Genomic DNA, 12,500 nt, shown 5'->3' on the forward strand with positions numbered 1-12,500 from the left:
TCAGGACACGCCTTGTCTCGGCCTCCCTGGCGTTGCGATGCGTCGTATTCACGTAGCAGCAGCGGTGCTGAGAGAACGCGCTCGAAAAACAGTTTAGCGACGAGAAATCGATCAAACTATTGGTCATTTTCTAAATAATAAACTAATAATTATATATGAATAAATCGTTTTTTACCAACGCAAATATATATATAAAAAAAAAACTATTTCAAAACATTTCACCGATGCGAATCAGATCCTATTGTTTCCAGTGTCGTGGTTCGTCCTGAACCTTCTCCCTAAATACGTCTATTGCCATATGTAGAGATATAAAAGCCCGTGCGTTCGGGGTGGAAGCTGAATGAATGATCACCGAGTTCTGATTGGCATCCGATTGGCCGTCAGTGCGGCGCTAATAATACACTTTCTGTTAGAGCAGCTGTCGAGTCCCAGACGTCCAGAGAGCGAAGTGATTTTCCTTTTAGTGCCGATTTTTGTTTTAAACGAACTTTGCAACTTCAGTTAAGAGTCTGGTGGGCGGGACAATAGCCGATTTGTGACCTGTCAATCACAGTAACATCGGCCAATCACGGGCCTCTGTGGACATGGGATAGGTGTTTATCATTGACTATCTTTTCTCAGTTGTTGTTTTTTTTTTTTTTTGTTAAAGTGATATGTGTTTCAGTTAGTGGATTGCTCAAAAGTAATGGCTCCTCTTTTTTGCGTATTTGCTTTTTGGTCGTGTGTGTGTGTGTGTGTGTGTGTGTGTAGGGGTCGCAGTGGGAAGATCCGGGTCCTGTCCATGAAGATCGGCCTGCTCTCACTATGTAAGGGTCACCTGGAAGAGAAGTACAAATGTAAGTAGACACCATGTCTCTCCCAAACACACACACACACACACACACACAGTGTTTTCCATCGTTTCGAATCAGAAAGCAAATTAATATCGATCCACATGATTTTGTCCATCCTTCATTTTATGCTGAAAGAGCGCAAATCCTCAGCCTCTGATTTTTTTTATCATTCAGCTCAAGGATTGAGTGATCAAAGTACTTAAAACCTCAGATCCCTCACTTCTTATTGGTCAAATCCCTGATCATTTGTCTCCACATTTTTTTCCATATGTAAACGACCCTCTGAAAACCCTGGAAACGATAAATCCCCGAGCTCGGCCTGACGCTAATTAAATGCCATAATGTCGTCCGAGCTTGTGTGTGTGTGTGTGTGTGTGGGCACACAGTGGTCACGTCTACTGAGAAAGTCAAGTCACCACCATAATATAGCATGAGACAGTTTATTCAGCGGCTTCAGATTAGAGCGTTAAACACACACGATTTTCTTTTTCTTTACAACTCGTCCTCCAGACACTTTTCTTTTTCTTGCTGGTGAAGAGACGCCTGCTTTTTTCTGTAATTATAGTTTTCTTTTTTTTTTTTGCTCTTTTATTATTATATACAAGAAGAGTGTTTTATATATTATTAAGTATAATTGAATGGTAGAAGGTAGAAGGGGGCTAATGTGTGTGTGTGTGTGTGTGTGTGTGTGTGTGTGTGTGTGTGTGTGTGTGTGTGTGTGTGTGTGTGTGTGTGTGTAGGCCTGTTTAACCAGGTGTCCTCGTCGGGAGATACGTGCGATCAGAGGCAGTTGGGGCTCCTGTTACACGATGCCATCCAGATCCCTCGGCAGCTCGGGGAGGTGGCGGCGTTCGGAGGCAGCAACATCGAACCGAGCGTCAGGAGCTGCTTCCAGCATGTATGTAACTAACACACACACACACACACACACACACACACACTTACACACTGTCTAGCCACTACACCATTCATCTGCCACCTTCCGCACTTTTTGTAAACATGAAGCTACTTGTTGATTATTAAAGACTGAGATGATGGAGCTGGGGGGGCGGAGCTAAGAGCGCTGTTTACCGCTGGGTAGTGAGACGGTGTGTGAGAGCGAGACAAGATGTTATGTGAGATTAGCGAAACGATATGTGAGATGAGCAAGGCGATATGAGATTAGTAAAAAGGTATTTGAGATTAACGAGATGTTATGTGAGATCAGAGACAGAGAGATTAGTGAGACAGTAATTGAGATGAGACAGTTGGAGAGATAATCGAGACGGTATATGAGATCAGCGGGACAGTTGGGGAGATTATTGAGACAATATTTGAGATGAGACAGTTGGGGAGATTAGTGAGATGGTATGTGAGATTAGCAAGACAGTTGGAGAGATTATTGAGACAGTATTTGAGATGTGACAGTTGGGCAGATTAGTGAGATGGTATGTGAAATTAGTGAGATGGTATGTGAGATTAGTGAGATGGTATGTGAGATTAGTGAGACTGTATGTGAGACGCGACATTTGGAGAGATTAGCGAGACAGTTGGAGAGATTTGCGAGACTGTATGTGAGATTAGTGGGACGTTTTCAAGATTCGTAAAATAGTATGTGAAATTAGTGAGACTGTATGTGAGATTAGTGAGACGGTATGTGAGATTTAGTGGGACATTGTGTGAGATTAGCCAGACAGTTGGAGAGATTAGCAAAACAATATGTGAGATGAGCAGATTTTTTTGGATTGTGCACTGGAAAACATATTTAAAGGCAGAAAAGGATGGAGTGAGAAAGAGAGAGATAAAGGGAGAGTGATGATCCTGTGATGGAGCGCTCCTGTCTTCTTTCCTCTTGGGCATTCAATAATAATGCACAAATCACACTCTTTTACTTCCTGGATAGCATTTATATCTCTCCCTTATATATATTAGTCTGTCTTTCATACTCTTTGTCTGTTTATCAGTCTCGCTCTCTCTCTCTCTCTCTAGCTCTCTCTCTCTTTCTATCTCTGTCTGTCTGTCCCTCTCTGTCTGCTTACATGTTTTTTATTTCTCTTTTCTCTCACTCTTACACACCATTTTTCTCTTTATTTCTTTCATTCCTTCAGCTGTCTATTTGTCTTATTTTCCCTCTTTTTCTTTCTCTTTACGTCTCACTTGCTGTCTATGTTTTGTCTTTTTTCTCTCTCTCTTTCTCTTTCCGTTTTTGGCTGTTTCAATTTACCACTTGCCTCCCTTCGTGACTTTCTTCCTTTTCTCCCTCTCCTGTTAGAGTGAAATAAAAGATAGACAGAGAGACAGAAAGAGAAGTGTGAGAGGAGATGAAATGTGGGATTTGGGTCTTGCTCTGGGAGCCCGAGCACCTCACCTCAGGGTGAAGTTCATGTAAGCCAAAAGCGAGAAAAGAGATAGATAGATGAGGTTGAGGTGTGGAATGATGGAGTGATTGGACAGGAGATTGGGGGAGAAGTAGTAAACGATGTCAGGCCAGATGACACATGAGTTTGAGAGAGAGAGTGAAAAATTGAGAGAAAGAAAGAAACGTAAGGGGGCCGAGAACTCCTAGAACTCCGGTCAGCACTTCTCACTGTTCTCCCGAAACATAAAACTAGATTTGTGTCTTCTGGAACGAAATGAGGGCACCTGAGACCTGAAGAATCCTCCTTAGAGGACGCAAAAATGGACGATTCGTCTCGAAATTTCTTTTTTCCCCCCAAAGTAAATGTTGTTAAAAGCCACACAAGCAATCAAAGCTCTCAAAGCAGCAATCAGAGAGCAGCAGCACTGAAACTCCAGCCTCGCAGTCTGAGTGCAGGAATTCCGCGGAACTTAAATAAAAGACGTTGTTGTGAGCTTTCACGTCTCTCCGTGTTTTCGGTAAACACGTGTCCTTGTTCTAAAAGCCTCCTCTCTTATTTACGCGGGCAGCTTTGAACAAATCATACGCGCTGGAGGTTGATCGATTTCCAGGCTGAAGGACGTCAGAACACAGAGGCGTCAAGTCGAGCGCTGAGAAGCTCTCAGCGTGGGACGGAGCGCACACTCGCGACGCCTTGGTTTATTGATAAAGTACATTTCCAGTCATGCAGAGTTCAAGCAGCGTGTGTTTTCAGCAGAGTGGCGTTAAATACTGTGGTCTGATTGGTTACAGTGGGAGGAAACTAGTGACTACAATGGGAGGGATTTATGGGTGTAAACAACCATCTGATTGGTTACCATGAGATGGAACTGTGATCTGATTGGTTACCATGAGATGGAACTGTGATCTGATTGGTTACCATGAGATGGAACTGTGGTCTGATTGGTTACCATGAGATGGAACTCTGGTCTGATGTGTTACAGTGGGAGGGAACTGTGATCTGATTGGTTACCATGAGATGGAACTGTGGTCTGATTGGTTATCATAAGATGGAACTGTGATCTGATTGGTTACCATGAGATGGAACTGTGGTCTGATTGGTTACAGTGTGAGGGAACTGTGGTCTGATATGTTACAGTGGGAGGGAACTGTGATCTGATTGGTTACCATGAGATGGAACTGTGATCTGATTGGTTACCATGAGATGGAACTGTGATCTGATTGGTTACCATGAGATGGAACTGTGGTCTGATTGGTTACCATGAGATGGAACTCTGGTCTGATGTGTTACAGTGGGAGGGAACTGTGATCTGATTGGTTACCATGAGATGGAACTGTGGTCTGATGTGTTACAGTGGGAGGAAACTGTGATCTGATTGGTTACCATGAGATGGAACTGTGGTCTGATTGGTTATCATAAGATGGAACTGTGATCTGATTGGTTACCATGAGATGGAACTGTGGTCTGATTGGTTACAGTGTGAGGGAACTGTGGTCTGATATGTTACAGTGGGAGGGAACTGTGATCTGATTGGTTACCATGAGATGGAACTGTGGTCTGATTTGTTACAGTGTGAGGGAACTAGTGGTCACAGTGGGAGAGATTTCTGGGTAAAAGCACTCATCTGGTTGTTTACAGTGTCCTCTTACATCACATCTATGGTCTGATGTGTTACAGTGGGAGGGAACTGTGGTCTGATGTGTTACAGTGGGAGGGAACTGTGGTCTGATTTGATAGTGTGAAACATAACTATAGTCAGAAACTGTCATCTGGTTGGGTAGTTGGCCATGAAAGCAGTCCAATTGGTTCCTGGGATAAATTAAATTTTAACACAAGATTAGATCATAGTCAAGGATTGATGGACCTACAGTCCTACTGGTTTTAGTGGTACATTGAGTGGTAATTGCAGTCCTACAGTGGAATTATGGGAGGGCAAACCCCGCCCATTTTACCTCCAGAGCTATCCAGAAGACACCTCCATAATCGACAATTTTAACTTTCTTTACATTTGTGTCAGTCTCTTACCTTTCTTTTCTTATTATTTTCTCTTTCTCTCTCTCTCTCTCTTTTTCTCTCTCTCATATACACATCCCTCTTCTGTGGTCCTTTTCTATTTTCTCTGCTTGCCCTCTTGTTGTATTTGAGGCCACAGCAGCAGGTCACATTTGTGTAGCTAAGACCAAACACACACCCCAGACCTGCGGGTCCATACGCATACTGTGTGCGTGTGTGTGTAGGTGTGTGTGTGTGTGTGTGTGTGTGTGTGTGTGTGTGTGTGTGTGTCTGACTTTTATCTACTTTCCGCTCATGCTGGCGTTCTGGATCACACTAAATGACCTCACTCCTCCCAGGTTGTTCTTATCGGGCGTCTCCATGGCAATGCTCTCCAGATTCCGGCGCCAAATCTTCATCGCTCGTTTATGCTCGCGTGTTAACGAGGCTGTTAAGATGGACGCTCATGAACTCCGCTCGAGATATTAAAGCCGTCGCTCTACAAAGTCTCCTGAGGCATCCGCTGTCAACGTGTTAATTAGTGTGAGGAATAACTCGTGAGGAAATCGGAGACGTAACAAGTTCACGTTAAACGTACACGTGAAGCTGTAAAGGGAGCGTAATAAAAGGGTGGCATGATGCCACGGGTGGGATTCATCCTTTTTCCATAATCAGCAATTCAGCAAGTGTTGCATGAATGAAAAATTTTATTTAGTTAATTTTTTTTATTTCATCCAATGAATTACTTGGTTCATTAATTAATTGATTGGTCAATTGATTGGATGATTAATTTATTGAAAAATTTATTCGTTTATGAATCACAATTGTTTGTCAATAAATCGATCACATTTATTTTACGGATGTTCCTTTGGAGAAGTTTGATCTGATTCCCTGGTTTCCTCCTCCTCCATCTTAGGTGAACAATAAGGTGGAGCTGGAGCCGAGGCAGTTTATCGACTGGATGAGGTTGGAGCCGCAGTCTATGGTGTGGCTTCCGGTGCTGCACAGAGTGGCGGCGGCTGAAACGGCAAAACATCAGGCCAAGTGTAACATCTGTAAAGAGTGTCCGATCGTAGGCTTCAGGTACACACACACACACACACACACACACACACACACACAGGCACTAGAGACTCCTTCCTCTTACAGAAAAAGTAACAATGCGCTTAATTATGCAGTTTTATTGTTAGGTGTCGATTGTGTGCACTATACAAGTCAGTGTGTATTTGGTTACTATGGAAACAAAACGTACTGTTGAATACGAGTGATCGTGCGATTAAACAAGAATCAGAATCGCAATGATGCTGGTGTGTAAATATCTGATATTTTTAGACGTAGTGTTTTGATTTGGGAGGCGGAGCTTTGAGAAGGAGGTTCCAGCAGACACATGACGGAGCAAATGTCTTCTCGATGCCGACACTGATGGATTACAGAGAACGAGGGACGTCTAGCGTGTGAGACAGAGGCAGCCGGGTTTGAGATTGAGATGGGATGGGGATAATAATCACACAGATTAGACCTCAGGCACAACAGATGTCTTACTGCAGCATGGAACATTAGGATGCAGCTTCATTTTGGATTTACAGTATTAGTGTTTAATCTGGTCATGTGATTTTGTTTTAGTGTTCATTCACTCCATGGATTAAAGTTTGTGTTCTTAGTTTGATGCGTGTTTTTTGAACATTCCACTCCACATTCAGTCCCCATTTGCTGTTATGGTAACCTTCAGTCTTCTGGAAAGATGTTCCACCAGATTTTGGAGTGTGCTTGTGGAGAATTGTGCAGATTCACAAGGGTGTTACTAAAGTCAGGTAGCGTTCGCATTCATCTCGATGGTGTTTAATAGGGTTGGAGCTTTAAAGCAGGAGATCTTCCACTCCAACCCATGGAACGTTGGCTTTGTGCGTAGGAACAGCTTCAGGTCTTGTAGATCAAGTAAAGGGAAAATCCATGAAACATTCATAAACATTCTTTAAAATGTGCCTCCTACTTTGTGGTAACAGTTTGGGAAAATGTTGTTTGGGGAAAAAGTCAGTTGTCCCAATACTTTTGCTCATATAATGTATCTGTTCTGTCTATTTAAAACAGATCAACCTTTCACAATTTTCTGGTGTAGAATCAATAGATTTGTGAATAAATGTAGCTAAAGAGAATCTCTCTCTCTCTCTCTCTCTCTCTCTCTCTCTCTCTCTCATTTATTCATTTACAGATATCGCAGTTTGAAGCACTTTAACTACGACGTTTGTCAGAGTTGCTTTTTCTCCGGACGCACAGCGAAGGGACACAAGCTGAACTACCCCATGGTGGAATACTGCACACCGGTAAGTCTAGCATCTTCTCCTACCCGACCTCCAGGGGCTCCCTGGGGTTCTATCTACGTACAGCTTGACGAGCGTGAGGTCTGAGAGGAGATCTCGCGGCGTTGCTCACGTCGTTAGCGTTGTGCCGTTCTGTAATGTAAGGTCGATTTCCCACGGCTGTGAGGGTGACGGATATCGACTCTCCGTTCGAGTGTAATAGTCTGAATGTCGATTTAAATTCCTGCCTAGCGCTCGCTCCACGAGGCGTGTGGGACACGAGAAATTCAGATATGCTTTCATTCCACGTCTGACCTGACGTAGCTGAAGGCTCAGCGAGGATTGGAATCGGTGTGAGAAATCTTCCCGTTAACAGGTTGTGAAGTGACACAAATCCGATTTCCCGCCATATGCGACATACTCGTGTTTGGACGCAATCTTCAAGCTAGGGCTGTCTGGATCGAGTCCGGCCTCAGGAGATCTTCTGTATTGACTCTATCTTGTCTTGGACTAACTTGCATTTTATTTCCACAAACTATTTAGGGAACTGAGGTGAGTCTTACTAACCAATCAGAATCGAGAACTCAGTGCTTTTGAGTGAGCACTCGACAACCGTAGGAGCCACAGAACAGTTTAATTTCAGCTTTATGAACTCGTTTATTATTTTTACACAAGGAACATCAAGGGTTCACATCCACTGCTGATGAAAGAGACACTTGCGGTCCAAATTCAGATCGATGGGAAAGTGGCCGAGGCGCTCGAGTTCCCGCTGTGGCCTTATAACTGCGCTGCGTTTTCATATTGCCGATATTGCTCTTTCATCTTAGAGATATTGGCTTTTCTATATTAGGTGAGACAGCTGACAGCAGGTTTTTCATCCACTGCTTACATTAGTGTGTAATTGGTGTAGTTCAGGTGGAGGCGTCAGGTTGGGTTAAGGTGTTAGTGGTTTGGGTGGAGGCTGCGGGATTCAGGTGGAGGCGCTGGGGGCGGGTGTGGACGCTAGAGTCTGTTTGGAGGAGCTGGAGTTTTGAGTTGGTGTTTGTGTGGAGGAATTGTAGGTGTTTTGATAAAGAAGTTAGGGTTTGGATAAAGGTAGCAGGTTTTGGGTGGGGAAGCTGGAGATATTGTGTTTCTTATTGTAGTCATATGATCATGGCTTTTGTTTATTACTGCATTAATTTCCATTTTGTCTTTTTTTTTTTGTTGTTCCTTTATTTAATTGTTTTGGCCTTTTGTGTTTATTTTAATAGAATTTCTGTCAACTTGCTGTATTCTATTTTCTTCTTCTTGTTTTGATTTCTTTTAAATGAATTTTTTATCCATATTCTTTTGGGGTTTTTTTTCCCGGTTTCGGTTGGTTGGTTTTTTAACTTTTTTTTTTTTCAGTTCACTCTGTAAAATATTTTTGAATCATATAATTATTATTTGAGATCTGTGCGCTAGTGGATTATTTTTTGCCTTTTGTTTGAATCCCTGTGTTCTCTTGTGTGTAATCTGACGCAGACCACCTCGGGCGAGGACATGCGCGACTTCACCAAAGTCCTGAAAAACAAGTTCCGCTCAAAAAAGTACTTCGCCAAACACCCTCGTCTCGGCTACCTGCCCGTGCAGACCGTCCTGGAGGGGGACAACATGGAGACGTGAGTCCTCACCTTACACACCCCAGACACTTACACCAGCTGGTGTTAAATCATCACGAACAGAGAGGTCCCACTTAGGTCACAGTCCCTGTCAGGTCCCCGTAAACCCTTAACCTGTAAATGTGTGAGGAACAAAAAACTCTGCGTTGTGCAGCGATAATCAGCGATGCCTCCAAGTGATGAAGCTAAAATAGAGAAGTAGAGTTTTCCTATAACAGCATGTCCTGGAGTGTTTTATTTGTTTTATTTATCACGTGAGATTTAAAAAATGACGTATACTTCGAGCAGTTTATAAACAGAGCACACTGGGGTTTACCCTGTAGACAAGGTGTTTATAGCTGTAATTACCATCAGACTTCAACACTCGGCTGATTTATTCATCCACACGCCGTATTCGAAAAACACCGGCCTTCATTCAGGATGAAAACAAACATGTCTTTACATCTTCGCTTCTCCGTCTAGACACGCGAACGATCGTCTTAGCGATAACGCGTATGTATGAGCGTGTGTTTGTGTAGGATTTATACCTGCTGTCAGGACAGTGTATAACTCAGCGTAATGGTGGTTACGATGGGCCTGATTAGTCTCTTCCGTAAGGCTGCCTCTCCTCACCTTATGATTAACGGCTTTTCGTCGCCTCCCTGCCGATTATTTACACGTCTCGCACGTCGCGGCTGGTTTTTTAGTAATTCGTTTTTCACTCGCCGTCTTTTTTCTTGTGTTTGTTCTCCCGTTATCTGTTATCCTCAGCATGATGCAGTATGGGGGATCGGTGTTGGAAAGACGTCATTCGTATGAAGGTCATGTTCCAAATTTGTGGAAAATAAAGGAAGTTTCCATCATTTTTCACCAGAACTCGCCTCTGAGTACCATGATGCTGTTTGTAACTCTTACCAAGACTGGGCAAAATCTTTTTGTTTATTATTATCCGTTTATTATTTCTCAAAAGTCATGGGTAACCTTTTTTGTATTTATATCCCCTAATTAAATTAAACTAAATAAAAACTAAAAACTAAAACATCTTTTTATTTCACCTTGTGTGAAGTTACGACAGAAAACATGCAGATGAAATTCTTCACTGCTTAACATGGAGGCTTCTAATCAGCAATTGAAACGAAAATTGAAACGTAGAACGGATTGGGAATCGAATCAGTAAACAAATCGGAAAATTTGATCAGAAATTTCAACATAAATGGAACCTGGAATCAAATCGAGATCTCAACCAAAATCTGTTTCGGTGTCTGTTTCAAGCTCCTGACTGACTTTTACCATCGTAATCAGTTAAACAAATCAGACAAGAAAAAAAAGGCATATTTTGTGGAGTTTTTGGGGGTTATTCCTGTGTTTGGAATCAAAGCCGGGGTATAAAATATGTACAGCGTTGCTCCTAATGCAGAGAGAAATGTCAGCATCGCTCAGGCGCCCCGCTGTAAATACACCAGCACTATGTGTTTTACAGTGACAAATAACAGACAGATGAGAGGATAACGCTCCCAGAGAGAGAGAGAGAGAGAGAGAGAGAGAGAGAGACGGTGACCTTGCTGATAAGGATTATTTCAGATACAAACTCTGATGTAGTGCGTCACAAAAAAATTAAAAACTGAACACATTTCTCAAATTCTGATTGGTCCACAAATGTATTCAATTTGTCTAACAACAAATCACAGTGTTCGGATTGACAAGCCCGTTCTTATTGTAAATCTTCTGTAAGGAGTCTCCAGTGTCAGCGATATCTGACAGAAAAGCTACTTTTTTGCATTGAGAGAAGGAAAAACAGGGGCTGGTGAGGAAATGTTAGTTACTATAACATAAGGGAAAACATGAATAGTTTTTCTGATGTTGTGGAAAATATGTGATACTTTAAACGTAACTATAATCGGATAAATAGTCATGTGTTGTTAATGTATCAGACAGAATAGTTGACCGATTGTAATATATATATATATATATATATATATATATATATATATATATATATATATATATATATATATATATATATTGATTGTGTGTGTAATAGAACAATACAAGGCAGATACAAAAGCAGATCAGACCTGTGTGTATACCGTATGCGAGCCCTCTGCGTATTTGTCCTGACAGCATCACAAAGCTCAAGCTGGCAGACAATAAAATCTGTCTGCGTCCTTCAGCCGTTCCTACGATGCAAAAACCCCACACACAGTCATGTTTGACATTTTATTTCATCACTGTTGCATCACCGAGTCTGCGCTCGGACACAAGCAGGTCTGCACTGTATCGTCTTACACTGTATTACCGTACCCAATGACGTAATGCGACAGATTTTTTTAATTGTGTCCCGGATTGGGTTCCTCTATAATCTAACACAATTGAGAAGATTTCATTAAATGTAAGATTATTGCTTAGAATTGCTAAATTCTCTGCCTGTGTACCACAGAAACTAATTGTTGATGTGGAAACGGAATGGACTCGTGGATATATTTCTTATATACTTCTATAAAGGCCATAATCTGGCCAAACATAATGACTAATCTACTATATGCTACTTATTTTAACAGAATTTACCGAATTACATTTATGGTATTTGGCCGACTCCCTTTTTTCCAGAGTGACTTACAAAAGTTCGGTGAATCCTCCATCAATACACACATCCTGATACGTGTTTATTTGAATGCAGTGTATCATTCAAAAATTCTTTTGGGGAAACTGCTGAAAGAGCAGTGATGGAGGATGGAGGGATCAGTGGAAGTAGACATTGTTTGAAGACTGCTAGAGACTCAACTGTTCAGACATCAAGTAGAAGTTCCACTACCTAGGTACCAGAGCAGAGAAGAGTTTATGAGCAGGTCTTCTTTATACCCTGTGAGATAGTAGGATCTGCTAAGGAGTGGTGGAGGATGAAGGGGGCAGTGGAGAAATGAGACCGGATGGATCAGTGGAGCAGTGATAAAGGATGAGGGATGAATGGAGCAGTGGTGGAAGATGGCGGGATAAATGGAGCAGTGGTGGAAGATGGAGTGATAAATGGAGCAGTGGTGGAAGATGGAGGGATGAATGAAGTAGTGGTGGAGGATGGAGAGATGAATGGAGCAGTGATGGAAGATGGAGGGATGAATAGGGCAAGGATGTTGGATGGAGAGATGAATGGAGCAGTGGTGGAAGATGGAGGGATGAATGGAGCAGCGATGGAGAATGGAGAGATGAATGGAGTAGTGGTGGAGGATGGAGGGATGAATGGAGCAGTGGTGGAGGATGGAGGAATAAATGGAGTAGTGGTGGTGAATTTGAACTCATGCCCAGTTTAATTTGAGGTACAGGATATAAGATGTAGTGCCACAGACGGCTCTGCAGCGTTTGCTATTTTTTGGACACAGCTGTATAAATTTGGAAAGTGTACCGCATGAACCTTCTCTAACA

General features: G+C 42.4%; 1 protein-coding gene across 1 annotated transcript in view; it reads left to right on the plus strand.

Moving 5' to 3' along the window:
* Nucleotides 1-9,108, plus strand: part of utrn (utrophin) — a 78,557-nt gene extending 69,449 nt beyond the window's left edge. The window contains 5 exon segments of the mRNA XM_046869331.1: nt 751-836; nt 1,574-1,731; nt 6,081-6,247; nt 7,374-7,485; nt 8,968-9,108. Coding sequence (XP_046725287.1) covers nt 751-836; nt 1,574-1,731; nt 6,081-6,247; nt 7,374-7,485; nt 8,968-9,108 — 664 coding nt within the window.
* Nucleotides 9,109-12,500: the final 3,392 nt, after the last annotated feature.

Source organism: Silurus meridionalis, chromosome 16 (assembly GCF_014805685.1).
Source record: "Silurus meridionalis isolate SWU-2019-XX chromosome 16, ASM1480568v1, whole genome shotgun sequence".
In the NCBI taxonomy this organism is placed as follows: domain Eukaryota; kingdom Metazoa; phylum Chordata; class Actinopteri; order Siluriformes; family Siluridae; genus Silurus; species Silurus meridionalis.